A 23,022-nucleotide genomic window follows, 5' to 3' on the forward strand; every position below is an offset into this window, starting at 1 on the left:
CAAAAATGTTAATATGAATTCAATTGTTTTATTATTGTTATTAATATAGCAATTTATTATTACAATGAGTAAAATAGTTCATCATAAAATATGTTGAAATGCATTTTTGTTGTATTTCTTATTACCCAAGTTCTTTTAGGTTTCATTTTATTATTAAAACAAATTATTAATTTAAATTTTTCAAAACTAAATTGGTTGGTATTTTGATAATATACTAATATTATTGTATCAGTTTAATTAAATAGGTAGGTACAAATTATTGATTATTATGTTACAAACGAAAAAATGTACTTTTATCAAATTAAAAGTATGTTAGTATGTTGAATGTAATAATATGTTATTGAACTTCAATATGTGGTTATATATTATTTTAAAAAAACATATGAAACTAAATTGAATTGATTTTAAAATCATGTATATCTATCTCCATTAAGTACTTCGGTAATAATTATACATTATAAATAAAATGTGAATATTAAATTTTAAATTGTTATCATTTGCATTGATGAAATGTAATTTCCTATAAATTATTAAAAGTATTTTAACATGTGTCATACATATAGTAAACCATGTTTATCCAGACTAAACATTGTGTACATAAGGATTATGATGGATACGAAACATATTGTATTATTATACATCAGGTGTTTAAGATATCACTATCGAAAAGGTCATAAATTGACATTAAAGTAAATTATTAATGAGTTATGATGGTTGGTACTTGGTTATATCTAATATCTATATTTTTTAAATTCCTAAATTTATTTTATGAATCTTATGTTAGATAGTGACATAGGTTGAACATGAAAACTTAATTAAAAACCATATAATGGTATAAACTATAAAGTGTAAACCATTGTTAATATGGTATTAATTCGCATTCTAAGTTATCTAGTCAATGTTTTTTATCATCACGCTTCATAGGTGTTTAAAAAAAATAATGCTTTTTGCTTTTTGCCGTTTATTCTTAGTTGTTTATAATTGTACGATGGAAAAGATTATACTTATTTCTTATAAAAATGGTATTGTCGCTGTTGTTCTGAAGCAAAAACTTTTCGTGTATTGAAGTCCACAGAAAGGGGTGAAAAAGTTTTCTTATTTCTGCTAACAACAATCATCTGTTTGGATTGTACTTATATATTGGAAATAATTAAATATACATTTGACTGATATTGCAAGGTTATGTCATGACACCTTACATCAGTAAGCATTCAACTGAGCATCAACTGAGTTGAAAAACTAACAACATTGTTGATTATTGGAAAAGTTATTGAAAAGACATTGAGTTCATAGAAAAAATAAAATATACTTTATATAAATAAATAAACAATATCAAAATGTGTTAGTATATCATCTCGATGACTCGACACGAACAATGATTTTAAAAGATTTATTTCAAAAAAGAGCATAATATTATATAGAATGTTCTTTTATTTAATTTAAATATAAATTACAATTTATGTTTACCTTTACATAAAATTATTGTTTAACAATAAATAAATTATTAGTTTTGTTAAGTTTTACGTTGAGTCTGTACTACGGGTAACGTACATAAACTTCTACAAAAAAAAATACCAAAAAAAATAATTATTCAATATTTTAGTATTGGAAATCAATTTATTATATTACAGATGTGCAGTAATACATTTCACCACATTTATTTGCAGATAAAACTACTACATAAGTATATTGAGATAAAATACATATGTCATACGTACATATTTTAAATTCGATATCCATTATATTTGTAATGAATTCAGTTCGCGTGGTTACAATATTTTATGCTCGGAATAAATTTAATTCCATCAATGTTTTTTTTAGACTTAAAGGGTCATATTTTTGTAGTGAGCAAAAGTTGAACGTATACGGCTAAAAATATTAGCGCAATAAAATAATTATTAAAGCGATAATGCAATTTAGGTGGTTTTCAGAATATTCATTTTACCACTTGCTTTCATTTCGTACACATAGCAGGTATCTATTTATTTGCCAACATGTATTAATAAATTATATTTTTCTACTTGAATTGGTATAACAAAATGTTTATACAATTTAAAAGTACTTTTTTTAATTACGCTTAAAAAAATATTTGCAACATTTACCTTAGTAATTTAATTACTTGTGAATGCACAATCACTTCAACATATTACTGTTTGATATAAGTACCTAATTCATTTAAAATAATTGCTTGTTATTACCAAGTGGTACATTGCGTTAGATTATACACATTTAGTTTCATCTGTGCCGTACGCAAGCGAAAATAATATTGTGTATTAATTACTTCAAGTTTCAACTAATTTCTATACATGTATATTATATATTTTTACCGTATGAAACTACTAAGGGTATAATATAATATTATTATATCATTGGTAAAAACAGAAGTATTTTCGGCTGACTAATGATGTAAAATAATATAATACATTGGGTATAATGTATACCTACACAAGATTATATGATTGTGATTGGATTTTAATAAATTGCACAGCTTAAATTTTGTTAGCGAGTTATGTAAAAAATGTATATGGCACATTATTTATAAGTTAATTTAAAAACATGGAACTAAAACTTTTGTTATATTTTTTTTAACAAACTATACTATCATATTATTAGGTACTTCGTACTTATAGATACATAAGAAATCTTAATTATTATTTTATTAAAACAGTGATGACTGTCGACTGATGACTGATGAATACAAAATATCAAAATTTCCGTAAATGTGTATAAGTAAATATATTTAAATGTATAATGTAATAATATACCTCTAGAGAATATATTATTTAAGAAGATGCCGAACCCGCATAATAAATATTGTGTTTGATCCCTTAAAAATGCGTACTACTTAGTAAATTTGCGTACATAAGAACCAATTTTATGTTGTTAACTTTAATACAAGAGTGAATTAATCTACTATCCAATTGGAAGGTGAAAATAATGTTATCTAGGGTATTTCATTGGTTTTTAATGATATTGAAATTTTAAACCTAAAAGCATTTTAAAATTATAGCATTTTCAATATCAATAAAAACCAATGAAATACTCTAGATCAGGGTCACCAAATGACGGGCCATGGACGAACCTTATCTGGCCCGCAGCCAAAAAATGTATTTTCTAGGTTATTTTTTTTTTGATGTTGAATTAAATGGAGTTTTTACTCATTTTTATTTTTGGATTCTGCACAGCGTGATGAATGTATTGATTTTTCAGTGATCCGTTTTTTTTGTGTGTTTGTGCATGATAATAGCCGAATTAAATCTTAGATTAACTTCAGTATCTTTTCTTGCAGGAAAGTGAATCTAATTGGTGCTTTTAACAGGTCAAAATTGATAATTCCCAGTAGTTTTTAAAAACAAAAACAAAAAAAAATAAAGGAAAAACGGGAATTTTGACAAAATCCATATTGTTTTATTGACAAAACTCGAATACTAGGCACTTGATATTTTCATCAAATGTATATATTAACATTTTCTGTATATGATTACACTTACACAATAATATTTCGACTCTTTTATAGTAATAAGACATTTTTGATTTTTATTAGTTTTTTTTTAAATTGCATATAAAAAAATTTTTGCTCTGTCGAAAAACTGAAAATTCAATACTAGGTTTCTTATAAGTATTTATACTGTTAACTAATAAATCTAAAAATCATATAAACACAATTTTTGAAATATATTGTAAGTTCAAATTTAGACGAATTTAGATATTTAATTGAAGAATAACGTTTTTAGTTATTTTTTTGTAATTTAAAAATACTATTCGTGGGAATCTACTTGAAACTTTAAATGTACTATATTATTATATTTTTCACACACAATGACATATTTTTCAAATGCAATGTTTTCAGCAAAAAATAATTGAGCCTACTGTTTTACTAAGGATAGTAAAATAAATTACTTAAATAGCAATAATATCATCAAATATACTAGATAAGTAATATAGTCCGTCTTCAACCAAAATTATTTTTCGTATTCAATGACTTTATATTATTGAATATTAAAATTTAACACATCCATTACAGTGACCCATATGACACTTAATGGACAGCAGAACGGTACCTTTTTTATTATGCCCTTTTTTTCTTTGGACAAACATGTACATTACAATTTGATCGCCCCCCAAAACTTTTTGAATTTCTAAAGCAGCACTTCAAAAATATTAGTTGCTGATCCCTGTCTTCGATAATAATCTTATCTTTAAATTTGATTGAAGGACAATCCACTCTTAGAATTAAGTTAATTATACTGAATTGGTTGTACTTACGTTTGTAAGACGATACATGCTAGTTCAGCATCCTCCATACTTTTTTGAGGTCGACTTTTGAGCGTCTTTAATTTCTTGTTCTAGATAATTTGAATTAAAATTTACTAATTACCTTATGTTATAATCAGTTAAATTAAAACGTGGTAAATATTATTTTTTTTTGAATTAATCATTTTAATATTTTTTTTTGTGTAAGCACACTTTTTTGTATCATATTATAACGATATTCACTTATAGTTCATTGTGTGCAGTGTAGTTGTGACGATGAGCATAGTAAAAGTTATACGCACTGAATTGTGTATAGTTAAAAATTGCTATGTGAGGGTAGTAGAATAATTAACTGCAAATAAATAAATAAATTTTAAAGCTTACCATTCAAACAGCTGTTAACACAATTTAATAAAAAAAAAAAGTAATAGTAAATAAAGAAAGAAATAAATCTAATAATATATTAATGAAAAAAGTAGTTAAATTAAATTAAATTGTATATATATAAATAACGTTTTTACGCTCTTCGTGTGAACCATTAAAACTATATAAATAAGTTAGGCTAAAACTACAAAAAAAAACCTGTTATCTAATCTTATATTATTTTAAACTATTTGTTTTACTTTTTTTGTAACAAAACACGATTAAAAAATAATATTATTTTGATTGCATAAAAGTTTTTAGTTTTCGATTTTTATTTGTGTAGAAACTCGAAATGAAATAAGGGTTTTTCTATTTTCCATAGATCATCGTTTAAAAGGTGTAAGGACTAACTATATTTAACCATAATATTTATATATAGATGATAATAATATAATATAATCTGACCGTTTTAAATTTTAATCATTGTATGATCCACTGTCTATTACGCTTCTTTATAAAACAGTAAATTATTTTTTCACCATATAATGGATTACAATTTGATGATAACCATCGGCGTGAGTTATAAATATTTAGCAAACGTTTGCTGATATTATGTAGTATTTACAAAGCTAATACCAATATAATTCAAAACGTTATGACTACGTACAAAAATAAACTCCACCACTCCAATATTTGTGTGTTTGTATTTCTGTTTTTATCGGCTGTATAGTATTATATGTCTGAAACGATTTTGGCGATTACACATAATATTAGTTATCTAGTCTAAAAGTTATAGTCGAACACTGCGAACGACTGGCGCCAACGGTGGTTGGCGTTTCTTGTCTGGAAATATACAATCTGTCTTAAATATATTTTAATACTCATATTACTATATATTTTGATGTACTCGTTTAAATAAAGATAATTTATATTTAAACAGTACCACCGAACATTTTCGTCGCAACAGAATTACTCGTCGTACATTATAATACGGTGCAGAGAAGGATGCTGCTGAGTTACCGACATAATCCGTTTCGACGTAACTGTATTGTCATAGAATCGATTGTTTTGGTAGAACAATACGAGTATGTTATAAACATGTCCACGCTATACGGTATAGTAGTGGTTATATCGGGTAAAAAGAATTGTAACCGTCCAGTACTCCGGAAACCGACTGTTAGGTCGCGTCCGGTGACACACGTCAGAGAGAGGAGAATATTGTAGAATAGACGCCTGTCAATTGGATCCACCTGGTCGGTGGCAGAAAACTGAGAAAAACACCTGCAGCTATAGTGACATTTGTGATATTTCAAAAAGTCTGTTCTAATCGTTACGTTGTAGTTTTCGACAAATTCCGACCAATCTTGGACATTGCAGCTTTACTGCGCGCGCGCATTTACGCAATTAAACCAATTTATTTTTTTCAACGCGATAGTGTCGTTCTTATTGCCTCCATTCACATTCCATTAGAGGGGGCGTCTCACACAATCATGTACCACACCATACGTTCAGGCAATTAGGATTACCAGCCCAACTTCAATAACAATAACATTAACCCTTATTCACCTCCTCTCGCGCGCCGCCGTCTCGACAACTCGCGATTTGGCGAATATCGGATTACGCCACATCCAGTTGACGTTAAATGCATGTGCAGAACAAACTGAGCCCTGGGGTGGTGTAAACTTTACGCAGCGAATACTCTCCTCAGGTAAACACTAAATACAACCGTTCCGACTAAGCTATCGTTTTGAACCGATTTCGCACTTAGGTCTGACGAAACCTCACTACCCTCTATATTATAATAATATAATTTTATACACACCCCTCACCCCGTTCGATAGAAAAACAGGTTCCACGGTCGCACCCATGACGTTCGTTTCGATAAATGTACACAATATTATAATTACCTACACGGTACGTTGTTTGCTATAGTAATATCAACTTCAAAGTCAGGAGCAGGCCGCAGACTGTTGTTGTCATGTAAATAGTCGTATTGTATGCATATATAGTTTAAAGTTTAAACGTCAAATATATATTGTATTAATAGGGCGTGCAATTACGTATTGTTATTAAGATTTGTTAACGCCGTGTCGTTATAATGAGCATGATGTTTTGAGGTGCTTTGAAAGTTGTCGAGAAAACTGTACGGTTTTAATTGTCACGCCTAAATTAACAATTATAATATACGTGATTTCATTAAAAAATAGGTACCTACCTACTCAAATTAACGATGTGTGGGCGTAATGTGTGTGTTTCTGTACCTATCAAAACTTTACAAGCATAATTTATATTTTAATTAAAATTTTTTTTATATGTTTAAACTAAACCTAAAAAAGTTAGACTTAACTTTAAACTTAAAATAAAAATATCTTATTGATGTATTGTAGTATCATATACAAATATATTACATCACATATTAATATTATAATAATATATCTAACATGTTTAAATTAGAAATTTGTATTTTAAATGTAACTATGTAGTTATTAATTATCCCATAGGTAACGATTTAGGTTCATAAAATATATACAAATTAATTCATCCCTATAAAATCATTGTTTTCAAAAACAATCGTTTTGATAAGAATCAAATATCAAATGAATTGTAAGTATGTAATTTATTATTGGATTATTTGTTATATTTTTAGTAAAAATAATTATATTAATATAAAATTATACGAAGAGTTTAATTTGTTTAACGTGTCATATTGATGAAAAAAGTTTTAGTTACCGCAGACGCGGAAAATTACATTTTTTTCCAATTTACTTTGGAAAATATCGTAAATTATGAAAAATGGCTTAGTGAACCGCCAGGTAAACACTTAGCCAATATCTAATCATATTTTGATTGGCATGAGTAAGGAAAAAAGTTTTTTTGAGTAAACTAAAAATTGAAAAGTGTTTTATTAAGAAATACATAACTACAAAAAACTTTAGTTTATGGTACATTAAATGTAATTTTATACATTTATAAAAATACATTTTCATATGATCGAAATCCTATTAATTAAAATAATTTCTGCATTATTATAGAATCATATGCCTCTTTATAATAACTTCAAATGATAAACATACTAATACATGATGTTGTAAATGTTGAACGGAAAGAATTTATTTGAGGATGATAATAATAGTATAAACATAAATTATATACATTTTACCAGATAACGTATTCAAAGTTTATATTTATCATAAGATTTGACAGCGAGGCCACAGAGATCATTATTTAGCTTTTTATAATATATATATATAATATATAGTTATACAATCAATTTAATAATAATAAAAAAGATACTTATAAATATTTGTTTGTATTATATATTTATATATATTTCTCTATTTCGGTACTCCTGAGAATTTAGATAACGTATTCTCGTTGGCAATCGGTTTCGATTGTTTTTTAGAGGTTCTCTGCTATGTTGTTTTCTTTTCTTGTTCATTGAATCTGCATTTCATCATTATAAAAATAATTAGTTATTAAAAAAATGTTCAAATTTTATAACTAAGGATTGGAAATTTAAAACAAATATTCTCATAAATAGTTTATACTGTAGACTAGTTCTTTTACCAAAAAATCAAAAAAATATATAAACACAGTTATTTTTTACAGACATTGTAAACTCAAATTTGGACGAAAATACATTTTAAAACCAAGAATACCGATTTTAGTTATTTTGTTGTAATTTAAAAATATTATTCGTAGATATGTATTATATTTTATACACTCAATGACATCTTAAAATGTATTTTTTTTTTATTAAAAACCGTAGTAGATACTAATGCAGTAATGCCTAATACTAAAATTTAATTACTTTAATCACAATATTATCATAAAATATACTTAGGTACTTAGTAATAATATAGGCTGACAGACCGTCTTCGCTCAGAATCGTTTTTCGTGTACAACGGTATTATATCATTTAATTCAAATTTAATACCATCCATTACACTATTACAGTGACCCACTTGTAACTTAAAGCAGAGCGACATCCACTTTTTTTGTTATTCATGCATTATTGTTTCATTATTGATGATAACTGCTATACCTACACGGCTACACCTTGTTCACTTTAGGAAGTGTTGATAATAGTATATTTTGTTATGTCAGAAAAATCTAATTTTTGTATTTCTTGATATTCTGATTGCAGATGATGTGGTTTGGTATTAATATTTCAGTGTTACTTACTAAAAAAATTTTTAAGTTATCAAGATTCAATTTCGCAGTGCTTAAGTTAAATTTTGGAAAGATAATGTATAGTGTATGAAGTTAATATCGAGTCATTTAACTTTGAATAGTATCTTTATACACTAGGTTGTAAATGTTAGTACATTATATATGCATTTGAATGGGTTTAGAAAGGCATTACGAGGTATTTAAAAAGGTCTACTGGTAAGGAAAGAATGTTTGTAATTTGTGAGAGCCAAAGCAACCCTATATTTTTATTTAAATTAGTGGCAATTTAACCGTTTAAAAATCAAATACCTGTTTTAGAAAGCTTATTATTTATCCAGCGTTATAACGCCATTCAGTAACAACAATTTTATTGTAAGAGGTTTTATCATATTGAAAATACGTTAATTATTATAATATTAGCTTGAAATTCTATAAGTACTGAAAAATAATAATTAAAAATAGTTAAATTGGTATTCTAATAAAAATAAAAATTTCATTTTATTTTAACTCATTATTTAATATTTTTCAAGATGTAAGTTTAATTATTATACATAAGACATACATAATTACTAGCATGATTATTATTGTTATTCATTTATATATAATATATTATAGTTTTTTTAAGATAATTTTATGCAGCAGGATCTTTTTGTTTCAATGATGTATCTTGATTAGAATTTACAATCTTTTTAGCTTAGTTTTTAGCTCCGTTTACTTGCGGCTGTAATTATCGGTACTAGTTAGCTGTATTATATACCTACGTCATATTATTATATTATTACTCACCATTGTATTTTAAAAATAATGTATAATATTATACATACAAATTCAAACATCGAACTAGGTATACTTATTGCAGTATATAATTTATTTTTTATGTAAAATTTAATATTAGCCAATAATCTTTGTTGTTGTGGCTTAATAATAAATAAATAAAAAAAAAAATTTATTTTTTCAGGATTCTTACATCGTTAAAAATATCTATAATACAATACATAATATATGATATCCATACTTTGACTTCATACATATTTTATCGTGTATCATATTTATTAAAAAAAATTAGAGAAACAACGCATAAAAAATGTACATAAATTACAGCTTTTGGTTAATTCCCTCGAAGAAGGATTTACAATAAGCAGGGATGTAGAAAATATACACGCGTGGACTTAAAAGTGAAGTACCTTTTTAATGTATAATTCATCTACATAAAAAAAATTATTTAATTATTCGAACATTTTAAATGGCACTTAGGAAGTCCGTATATTTTTATCTAGTTTTTCATGCAACAGTAGGCATTAAATATTGTATTACCATATTGTACAGGAGAAGTTTAATAAGTTTGGTTATTATTTTGTATTAGGTAGGTATAGTCATAATTGTATAGGGTTTTTTATTCAATTAAAAACATTAATACAATTAGTTTGCCATTACCCAGTGAAAAAGAAAAAAATATGAAACGTAAACAATGATTTACTTTGTTTATACTTTATGAATAAAATAATTATTAATTTTAAACCAACTATTATTATTGTATTTGAAAATATTTTATATAATACGTAGGAACCTACCTGATATTATTATAGTATATAAGTGCTGCATTTTTAGTGTTTAAAATGTTTTATTGTTTTATAGTGTCGGACAGTGACGCCTGGTGTCCCGGAGAATTTGATGGCTGGACGTGTATCAACCGGACAAAGGCTGGCGAAGTAGCAAAATTTCCATGTCCTTATTTTATTTTGGGGTTCGATACAAAACGTACGTACATAGTGCATTATCTATAAAATCAATTACGTACCGTAAAATATCATATTATATTATAGTTTGAAACAATATGTTATGTACGAATATTTTTACTAAATTGTATGTACCTCAATATTTTTAATGCTGCACGCAACTCTACAGCAGCATTAAGTTTTACTGAATTAAACACCGTAATAAATCGTATTAAACCTTGAAAAATAATCAAAATCAAGTGTAATAATGCCAACCGTGGTAAGCTGCAACGCTGTGTATATACATTTGTTGCAATGAACTATTTAATACTTGCATGTCGTCTGGATTAAAACTACTTTAACTATTGCATTGACACGGTAAAATGGTCTATTATAATACTATTAGGTATATGCGTGTACAGATATTATAATAACTGATAGTGGCGTAGCTCGAGGCCATGAACTGAGTGTACTCCGTCACGACAAACATTTTTGTCCGCCCTCGGAACAATGGTTTATCGTACAGGATTATATACGTTGGCGTATACGTTTTATGGGCAATTTATTTGACTCGGGAGTTTACCTTTGCCTATCCCGGTTAATCCAAACCAATAAGTTTTCAGATGGGTATAGACGTCACATTTCGTCGTGAACCGGCGGAGGATGGGTCGTCGGTTGTTTTTTCTTTTCTTCCCTATATTATTTGTTTACGAAACCTTAAAAAGACCGGAAGGGGGAGAAATAATAGACATGTTCTGATTAATGAGTTATTTCGGACGATTGATTCGTCGATACTCTTATTTTCAGCACCTAAAGGTGAAAGGCAAAAAAGAAGAAAACTTTTAAGCCCCTTTGAATGTCTAATACTGTTTGAATTACTTTACACGTTTCGCGAAAACCGTGCCGTGCCGTTTACGGTCACAATACTAGCTAGTCGTTATTTTTTCAAGTTTTATGAGTTAAGTGACGACCCAGCAGGGTGTTGGGTTACGAGAAACAAAAGCCGTTTTATTATGTTTTATAGAATATTATTTTGTCTTACCTTTGTGAAAATTGTTATTCATATTCGTTCACATCGAAAACCAAGAAGTGCACAGAATAACAATACGGGGTTATCGAAAAACACCACTAACAAGCAAAATGTTACAGGTTTATTTGTGTTTTTTTTTTGTTATACAATACGTTTCAGTATTTTGAGATTTTATTTCACTATCACCGGTGTGTCGTGAAATATTACTATCCAATTATCTCATGCCTCCTTTTATTTTGCTCGGATAAACAACTATAATATAAGATATTCGTTTAATGCTGGTTTATAAAACTGTGTTGAGCATACACGTAGCTTGATAAAATTATTTGGAGGTGCTGAGCCACAGGTCTATTTTGTCATAAGCTTGATTATGTAAACGAATAAAATATGCATTACATTAAAAATAAATAGAATTAACTGAGGGGATAGGCCTTCCCAAGCACACACTTTTCTAGATCCACTATAATGATGATGGGTATCTGAATGGTGTTTTTTTATTTCGGTTGCTTATGTCTAAAATAGTAAAACATCATTATTATACACACGGTCACAAATAAATACAATAATGAATGTTATCATGTCATACCTGATATCATGACGTTGATGATACATGCAATTAAGTGTTCCTTTTATATTAATTACCAGTAGTGTATACTGTCGTACAATGTGCTGTGTTCATCATATTTCTATCTGTTGTTAGAAAATTACCTTAGATGCAATTTGGGTTTTCCGCATTTTAATGGGATTAATTTGTTTTACTTGTTCAATTAGTAAGTTTTCGTTAGTAATGTTTAAGCTATTCTACGATATCGTTAGAATTTATACAACTATATAGTACGAGTATATACTATATTCAAGTATACATTTTTCATAGGTTTAATCAGAAATCAGGTTTCATGGTATTCATCCCACTCGAGTTAAGAGTTACAAAATTGACTATTAGATATGACTATTAATATTAGATGCTGTGAAAGTATGATTTTTATATTTTAAACAAGCTAAAATATAATTAATTCCAGTTAATTGAAACCAAAAAAAATCTATTTAGTAGGTAGTGAATGAAGTTCAAACTTATTTCAATTGTTTATAAATATTATAAATATTTGAAAATTCAATTATTTTTAAATGTTTATGTGGCATTATTACATTTCTAATTTAAATCAATTAAATAATATAAATAATAAATACAAAACAAGTTTTAATTTTATTTTAAATTAAAGAAGCAATATTTTGCTTTATATTGGATAGGTTTTTCTTGTTATATAATATAACTTCAATAACTTGTTACATGAATCATACCTACCTATAACATAAATATTCGACGTTTTTTATAAAAAAAAAAATTCGTTGAAATGGGCAATCAGAGTACTCATTTTAAATGCACAAAATCAATATTCCAATTCCAACTCCTGTAGGCTATAATCCCTTAAATCATAATATAGAACCTGTAATGTATAATCCACAGCAAGCGTAACATGTTGGATATAGTTCATTGGGTATTTAAACATATTTTGTTCGTAGGAATTCTTTATTATTTTATTTTAATGTATTGACATACTTTTTTCAACTTATTACTTAACTAAAGTAATATTTGCACGTGTAATATTTATATCTAGAATTATATATACATAATACATAACTAATATAATATTATTATTTAGTTTAATACTTATAAACTTTAGATTTTGGAACTAACTATTTTAGGCAATTCATATAATAATCAATTGTTAGATATTTATATAATAATGATAACATTTTAAAAATTGTACAGTTTTAGTAAAATACAAGTATTTTTGTATAGGTGTATTACATATTTGTGTGTATGTGTGTACTAATATTCGGTAGTTTTTTTATTTAAATGGTTAACGAAATAGTTCAATATTTATTTTGTATCTGTATTTAAATATATTTTATGCATTAATTTTTTATAATTGTTTCCGTAGTTTAAACTTTTTTTTACTGTGTAGAATTTATACTAGAATGTTGTTTAACGATAAGCTAGTAGGTAGTAGGTACGTCCAAATTGTATACTTGAATTTTATCAACAAGTATAAGATAAATAAAATGGTATCGAATTTAAATTTGACAGGCAAATGTCTCAATAAGCTAGACGATGGGTAAGAATAAATGGATGAACCATAAACAATTGTGGGTACAAATGAGAGGTGGTGGGTGAACCATAAACATTCTACAAACTGAGGATTTAGTATTGTGACTCGATAAAGTGCAAACCACACCAATGATTTGTTAAGTGTGTAGTGAGGGGGAGAGTTATAAGAAGGTTTAAGGTGAAGACAACGTATTTTATGTGAAAACACAAGATCAAACACAATAAATTTGATCATGATATTAGTGTCGAGTCGAGACAAATAAATGTCATGACGATAAATTTTTGATCGGTTTCTAGAAAGACTTTGTTTCCAAGTATAGCTGGTATTTATCGAAACGAATAATCGATTCTTAAAATTTCTATGACATGCACATTTTATTCTCGTTGATTTATTTGACTTGCTACTTTTTATGTTTATATTTTAAATAAACACGTTAGACCTCTTTAATCATATTATGCTTATATTCCTGCAACTACCTATAGTTTTAATATTTATTTAACGTACTAAATTGTTACATGAAAACCATACGTGAAGAGCCCAAAAGTTACTATACACGGTTCCACCTACACCTTAACTCTCACCCAAATCCACTTATTAAAAACTTAGCTACAATAACCCTCCTGGTCGCCTTAAGCGTAAATGGTGCAGTTGTGCTAGACAAAAATCCTTAATCCAAAGCAAACAAGAAAAAAAAATCAAAATAAATAAAAGACGTAAGTGTCCTCAATTGGTGGCTTCTTCATTTAAATTGTTCATATTTTATTTTTTATATAGCTCATACTCATCACTCGTATTGTGCCGACTGTTACAGATTGTGTATACTTAATAACAAATAAAAAAAATATTACATAGTAATTTGTCAAAAATATCCTATTGAAATAATGAATATTATTTTTTAACACGATATTTTGTATTTCTATGTACATAGAGAATTGCGAATGAAACACTGTCTCGTGTTTAGGGCATTAACAACAAAAATGTAATATACGTTTTCATTTATTTATTTATACAAATTAAATTTTAACTTACAAATAAGCATCGTTGTAGTTATTAACTTTGAATAAATCGTGTTCCATGCGTTGACTATATTTTCAAGTAGGCAATACATTATATTTATTTGCCATGTCATAAAAACAAAAAAACAAACAGAGACGAAGAGATTAATCGTTATAATGATGGTAGATATTCGCTAACTAAAATATTACCCGGCAAAGGGAGTAATTATATTCATGCTCAAGAATCCAAAATTCATCAAGATTATTTATTCTCTGTTACATGTATATTTAGAGGGAAAATGGAACTAAAGGTACGCAAAAATAATAATATAATATGCTCTCTTAAGACAAACATGTTTCTCTCCAATTAGAGGAAAACATGAAACCCCTAACCATAAATTAAAAATGCAACGATTCATGATAGTAGAGAGGAACGAGGTTCTAAAAATAATTATTTGGTACACTATAATTTGCATCCCTATAACTGGTCTGTATGTTTATGTTAGCATAATTATTATATAACTTATATAAAGCTTTAAAATAAACAGTTGTACTGTGGGTATGACATTCTTAGATAACATAATATAGGTAAATCATAGTCAATAACCAAAGTCTTAATGTAACTTTGTAATTTACATTTATATATATTATTAGCTTTAACGATATTATTCATTAACAATTAATAACAATGCATAATAGCGTATTTCTATTATTTTTAAGTTTATACAAAATAATGGTTATTATTACAGAGTACAGATAGTACCTAGTTGTTCGCAGACCACTGTGGATGAACTTATATAGAAATAACCAACTATTAATTGTATCTATCTAATATAATGTAACAAAGTGTGTTTAATTGTAATTAATAGACCTTTAACTAAAATAATTATATAGTACGTGATTCATCCAATTTTCCTGTAACTTAATTTATTCAATTTTGATTTTTGGAATTGTTAGGTATACTTTAAAGCCATATTATCAATTACTCAGATTTGTTATGCCATTTGAAGAGTCGTGTAATGTATTAATTTGATACTATCGAACTCATTTTTTAAAAAATATAAGCACCATTCACTGCAAATTGTTAAGCGTATCATTTTTTTTGTAAATGTTATGTATCTAAATTTAAATTTAAACAAGTAGCTTTTGAGTTATTAAATTTTGCGTACCATACTAATAATAGTTCATAATTTTTAAAAATAGTCCGATTATAATAAGTATTGGACAATATATCATATATATTATATGTTTGAACCATTATTTAGAACTATTATTATATTCCTTGCACAAACAGTTAAATAACTCAGAACTACTCGTTAAAACTTTGATTTAGTTATATCAACATTTAAAATAATATCACCTGCAGCTTAAAATGTATTGATAAATCGCGATTTTTGTTTAAAAAAAAAAAAAGATGGATAAGTGGATGTCGCTCTGCTGTACAGTAGGTTACAAGTGGGTCACTGTAATGGATGGTGTTAAATTTGAATTCAATGATATAATATCATTGTATAAGAAAAACGATTCTGAGCGAAAACGGTCAGTCAGCCTATGATTTTACCAAGTATATTTGATGATATTATTGTGAATAAAGTAATTTATATATAACCTATTTACGTGGAGCCTTGTTTTAAATTTTCAATTCTTAGCCATAAAAGTTAAAAATTTATAAGTTTATAAATTTTTAACCACAAAATAATTAATAAATTATAAATTTGATAAATGTTGTCAACATTTGAACTTTAAATGCTTATAAAAAAAAATTGTGCCTATGTATTTTTATATTTTTCAACTGCCATTAGAACGATATATCAGGAGCCTTATATCAAATTTTCACGCTTTTTTACCCAACAAATAAAAATTTATTGATATTTATAGAAAAAAAAACTAAAAAAATTGAAAACTGACAATGTCCGTAAACAGCTCAAAAAGAGTCAAAATATTTTCAAAATTTTATGGTGTATAGAAAATACTAATATAAACATTCAGTGAAATTTTCAAGTATCTACAGTGATTCGTTTTTTAATTACAATAAAATAAGAAAATTGTTACATGAGAAATCGAGAAATATATATTTCAGACGCTCATAAAAATTTAATTTAAGTTTCTTCTAGACATTTTTTTTTTGATAAAGGTAGACAAACTTATGAGTAATCTTATATTACATTTTCAAATCTTAGATTGTATTTTTATTATGATATAGTGATTTGCTATTAGAACCAAGATTTATACTTTGATAAATTATATATATATTTTATATAAAATAATTATCAAGCATATGGTATACCGTACTTAATTAGTATTTTTACTATATAAATCTATTTACTTCATTGTTTTAATTAATAAAGTCCTAAAATCGTAATATTTTAATTTACACTGCATAGGTATTTTTTTATCCAAAAATGTCAAAATATATTTTATTGTTTTATGTTGCTAACATTTATATCCTCCTGAAATTTAAATGTTTTTTTCTTGAGTAAATAATAGTTGTTAAACAAAAATTTGGTCTATTATAATTTATAATAGTATTCTTACTTTTTTTATTTTAAATATTCTGACATTCCATACAAGTAGGTAATCATTTTTTAATGATTTTAGAAATTAAAAAAAAATATTTACTAGAGGTGATTTTAGTAATTTGATAGTAAAATGTATAGAAATAATGGCATGAAATAATACTGAAAGATTGAACCAGAAGACTTGAAATTGCTTCTTACAAAAATACAAAATATATCATATTTTGCATTTTGTGATGACGGTGTTATTTGCTATATTTATGTAACAGTATTTTACATAATATAATTCCCATTATCCTATCTATTACAATTTAAATTTAAACAATAGTATGTATCTACGTATTATTTTATTTTGCAGCTAAATGATTCAAATTATACAAGCTAAATCTTTTGAGTATAAAATGTATAATTCTGATAACGACATAACGAAATATTGTAATAATTATTATTATGGAGGAGTAAACCACCTATATTTATAGCCTTGCTGATGTTTTTTTAAATATTACATTTTTTGTATAAATGTTAAAATAATTATTTTTAAGTTTTTAATTGATCATAACTTATAACTGTCTTAAATTTTAAAGCACGAAAAATGATTGATGTAAGACGATGGCTAGGTTACGCTGATATTATCATCTTTTAAGTTTAGTAATGAAAAATATATTTTTACCTCGACAATAATTACAGAAAGGATTTATTTTGCATAACAACAAATCCTAACTTATTTACTTTCATTCATTTCATAAATATTTCTTATTAATTTGTACAATTATATAACACAACGTGTTAAAAAAAATATTTCTTTTGTACATATTATTTAATAATTTTAGTAAAAAAATATTATAATGAACTTTATCTTTTATTTTTAAATTTAGAAATACCAATAGATATTTGATTGTTATTTTTTCATATTATAAAAAATCAATGATTTTACTTGGAAGGTACATTAAATAATAACATTTTAATAAGAGTTTGTTTATTGCAAAAATTGTATTTTAAAATGTACTTTTCCAAATCATGAATTATTCAGATATCAAAAATTACAAATTTCATAAAACGAAAAATAAATTGATCAACATTAGAATATTATATTCTAATATCAATAATTTTTGGCCATTTTACGTAGTTATAACATTTCTATAAAACTAAATAGGTACATTTCGTTTTTATTGTTTTAAAATGTTTTTGACAGTTATATTAAGACAGGTAATATAACAATATATTCCAATAGTTTTATATTATTATCATATAAGTAGTACGTGCATTTTTTTGAATTGAATATTTTTTATCAACTAATCAAATAACAAAATAATGTTTTATAATGGTTAAAACTTCTATGTATTAAACAATAACAAAAACATAATACCTATTATACCGAGATACAGATACTAGAATAGTATGTACGCATTTCCCTATATTATATTGTATTTAATTATTTATACATATGTGAAATTAAAAAATATTACGAGTAATGTGATTTTATGAGTAGTCGTAGTTTCACTCTTGTAATAATAATAATAAATTATTATATTATGGTGATTGTAGAATATAATATTATCGTAATTGTTTTCAAACAAATTTAGAATATGATAATATCTATGAAAAAAATTAACTACGTATAGTTCAACGAATAGTATGTATTAAAAGGTACCTAGATATATAATGTGCAGGTGTGCTGAGAGTACAAACGCATTTCTCCAACACGAGATTTAATCCTCGCAGTATTGTGGTCTGAACTCGACTTGATTTCATTATTGCAGATTAATAAGAAAATTGTTCCGAGTAATTAACGTAGACTACAACAGTTGTTTATATAGGTAGGTAGCATTTTAGTGTACTTACAGTATATATCGTGTTACTCGAGTCTATATAAACGCCGCAGGTGGTGTTGTTTCGCAACAATCTATTGAAATAGTATATTAATTGGATATAGGTAGCCACTTTTAGTGAGGTTAGAATTACAACCGTATACATTGGGTTGATACTTTTTTTATTAATATAGGTAAAGAATAATGATTAAATCGTATACAGTTGGTACGAATAAGAATATTTAAAATTATTTTTTATTGATACCTATAGGTATACTTTTTTATACGAAATAATCGCATACTCGTATTTATATACAATGTTTCAAAATATATTTATTTGATCGACTTAGATTGTATTGGCTGTTTGAAGAATGTTATATAATTATCAATTTTAAATTACAGGGTATAAATTATTTACATGCTGTTTAATATATTTTGTTGTTTATGTTTGTGTATCTTCAAGGTTAATTTGTTATTAATTTACTTCCCCGAAAATAGCAATGAGGTTATTTGAGTAGATATCCGAAGCGGATATAAATATTTATTGGCTTCGGTAGGAATAAAAGTCGAGGGATTCAAAATTTCCCAAGAGATATCCATTGCTCTAAAAAGTCTTAAATAAAACCTCTGGATTATGAATACTTTTGAAAAATTGCATCATTCGCATATATTTTTCAATAAAATTTGACAGATAGAAAATACGATCTGAGTTCTCTTACATTTCTAAATATGACATTGATATAATTTTAAGTTATTACCTAATTATTATTTATTATAAATAACTCAATACAATACTTATTAGTTATTACATTAAAATACTTTTGTTATCAGTTTTGTTTTAAAATATATGGACTATCTGAATATGGTGCATATAATAAGTGCATAATATAGGAGTTACTAAACAGTAAACAATGTTAGTCAATAATAAAAAAAAATTGCAGTTTTCGATAATATCAGAAAAAAATTAGTAGTTAGCTATAGAATCAATTTTCCTAAACAGTCAAACTGAAACTGAATCAGCGGGGGTTTTTTTTATTTAACCATTTTATGACATCACTTAAAATATCAGTTCATAAAATATTTTTACTAGTTTTTATTGATTTCGTTAAGTGCCCGTTTTTAATACTTAAATAATTATCGAATTAAGTATTATAGTGTCACGCGATACTGTACTACTGTGATAGGTACTTGTGTAGCATATTATTATTTATAGAGATTTTCAATCACTAAACCAATAAACCGTTGTATGATTGAAAAATTATTTATTTAGTTACTTTAAAAAATAATAATAATCCAAATTATAAGATCAAATATTTATTTAATTTTTATGAATTTCGGTTCATTGATTTTTTTTTGTTATTTAGGGTGTTATAGAGTCAAAACACCCTTCTGTAAACATGATTATATAATAAACATAACCTACTGTACAAAAATTAAACTTACAAATTTAACTTTATAACCTTCACGAAATTCCCCAAAATATTCTAATTTATTTTGTAACCTGCTGTTTATACATAATAATGTCGTTTTAATTAACAAAATTACACACTTCCACAAATCACAATAATAGTTATTTATTTCGTTGATATAAATTTAATATTTAATATTTATGAAAATTAATTTTTTTTTATATTTATGTTACAAAAAACAACGTTTCCTCAGCTTTTAAATAAGTTTTATTAATATTTTTCAATGTTATGAAAAAATAAAATATTTTTATTAAACTGTAATCAATATTTTTAGATAAATGCGTATTATATATTTTTCTTTCGTAATAAGCAACAGTTAATACGGAACATAATTTAAATTAACTATTTGCATCAACATAAACAATAGCGTTGTCGCACAAAATATCATCAAGACATTTGGGAATACACCGTTGAAAAATATTTGGTATTTAGTTAAAAGAATATTGTAGAAGTGAACGTTTTTAAATTTCCTATAGTGTGTTTGAAATCGTAAGCTATCGGCGAGTGTATGTGCATTAGACCTGCAGGATTCGGCTAATAGATTCCAGTCCCCGAGGTACAGACAAAGTTCAATTCCAGGCAGTGGCGGATCGCCAAACCATTGCCCCAGATTTGGAGATTTGTGCAACAATAATAAACGAGCAGTATATAGAAATCGCGTTGGAGATGATATTTTATACGTGTTATTAATGGCGAGGAACTGAAGAAAACTGCCGCTTAAACGCGTTAAACCTAATCGATTTTGTTTGTATGGATGAAAAAAAAAATGTGTGGTACCTACTGAAAAATATAACACCTCATAGCAGGCGATCGCGCACTCAAAGTAAGATGCATCATGAATGTTATTAAATTACATTGTCGCTTCTGTATCAATCTCATCCGTCACGTCCATCTTTGCCTCGTACTTTGGTATAAACGTGCCGGAATCGTTCAAAGTGTATTAGCCGTTTTAGTGTGTACGTACCGAGGGTCGGCCTCGGTTGTTAAATATATTTGTTAAGACCGGCAGAGAATAACGTGCACGCGTCAAGTTAATTTGTTTAAAACGCGGAAGACCTGCGAGACCCGCGCTAAACCGCTGAACCGGCTTGTATAGAGACAACATTTCCAACACTCTAATATCCCCCTTGTATTAAATGATATCGCCGTCATAATATTCCTCGTATATCTGCACCAAATACCAAATACGCCATGTGATATTTGAAAGACGACGGAAACGCATAAAAACGATGATATTGTGAAACACAATATTTGATTAATATTCGAGTCGTGCACGTGAAAATGTAATATAACATAAAATATTGTAATATTATAATGTACGTCACGCGAATTTAATATTTTAAAAGGTCTCTTTTTATAATATTTTTCATAATAGTACAATCAAAACCGTTAGGTACGTTGTGGCGTTGTCGTACGCAGGTTGTGTTTTTGTGGTCGTGAGGTTAGGCCAGAGAGATCATAATTCAATGAAAATTAAATTAAATTAAAATTTGAATAATAACATAATTTTATTCTTCGTTGCCTTTTCTGAAACATAAAAAAAAAATCTTTATTCTTTGTATAAAGTTAAAAGGTCAACTAAAAATATTTTGTTTATGTGCAGCAGGGTTTAAGGCTTAAGTTTCTGTCGTATCCCCCGGCAAGAACTGTATTTAACACGATTAAATCGTAATGTGTAGGTATTATTCTATTTTGTGAAATACCTTTTTTATGTACATATCTCAAAAGAAAAAGGAATCAAGTGGGTCGCATCCAGGGAACGGAACTGTGTTATTATAGGTAGTCTATCATATATATTTGATTTACATGTGGTTTTATCACTTGTGGTTTTTACATGAATAAAATTACAATTTGATTGATCTATTGAAAAGACGTGACACCTTTACACTTTTACTTACTACTTATTCATGTATTGAATAAGTAAATATTAAATTTAGATAAACATGGAACAGTATATAAATACTAGACAAATATCTAGGTTTACATAATATTTTATGTCAATGGTGGTTGTTCCCTAATAAAATAAGTACCTAGGTATACCTATAAAATTACCTTGAAATCAAATACCCCTAAATCTCAAAAAAGTTTTGAATTTTATCTATCCACATCACCTCTTATTTTAATGCTCCACGAACTTCACTGATGTTTTTCCATACATTTGTTTGAAAATCGAAAAAACCGTACACCGTATACCGTTTATATAATGTATATAATATTATTAAAATGTGACTTTTAGTTATTTATTTAAAGTAATATTTTAATCTCTAAATGACTATGAAATTGTAAAAATGGTAAATGAATATATATTATGCTATATAATGTATGAATTTTTCTTAACAAAGGATATCACTCCAATCGGAATATACATATACGTAACAAGTATATTATTTTTTGTATCTGCAGCAATATGTGAATTATTATGTTGGAAAAATACACTTTTGTGTTATTAAATAAAAACTATTATTAATGTTAATGCAGACTTTTTATTGATTAAATATCTCACTAAATTTGTGACCAATTTAAATCTTAATATATTTTATACTCTCAGTGGAGCGATGAATTAAATTTTACAACGATACGTGTTTTTT

The 23,022-nt window shown here is 26.5% G+C and overlaps 1 protein-coding gene across 5 annotated transcripts in view; it reads left to right on the forward strand.

The window, feature by feature from the left end:
* Window positions 1–23,022, forward strand: part of LOC132951995 (calcitonin gene-related peptide type 1 receptor-like) — a 76,961-nt gene that overhangs the window by 32,045 nt on the left and 21,894 nt on the right. For 4 of the 5 annotated variants that reach the window (XM_061024094.1, XM_061024095.1, XM_061024096.1 and 1 more), the window contains one exon: window positions 10,426–10,548. In XM_061024094.1, coding sequence (XP_060880077.1) covers window positions 10,426–10,548 — 123 coding nt within the window. Of the gene's footprint in view, window positions 1–9,946; window positions 9,966–10,425; window positions 10,549–23,022 lie in introns of those variants that run through there. The other variant, XM_061024098.1, reaches the window with a different exon arrangement.

The sequence above is a fragment of the Metopolophium dirhodum genome, chromosome 9 (genome assembly GCF_019925205.1).
Source record: "Metopolophium dirhodum isolate CAU chromosome 9, ASM1992520v1, whole genome shotgun sequence".
Taxonomy (NCBI): domain Eukaryota; kingdom Metazoa; phylum Arthropoda; class Insecta; order Hemiptera; family Aphididae; genus Metopolophium; species Metopolophium dirhodum.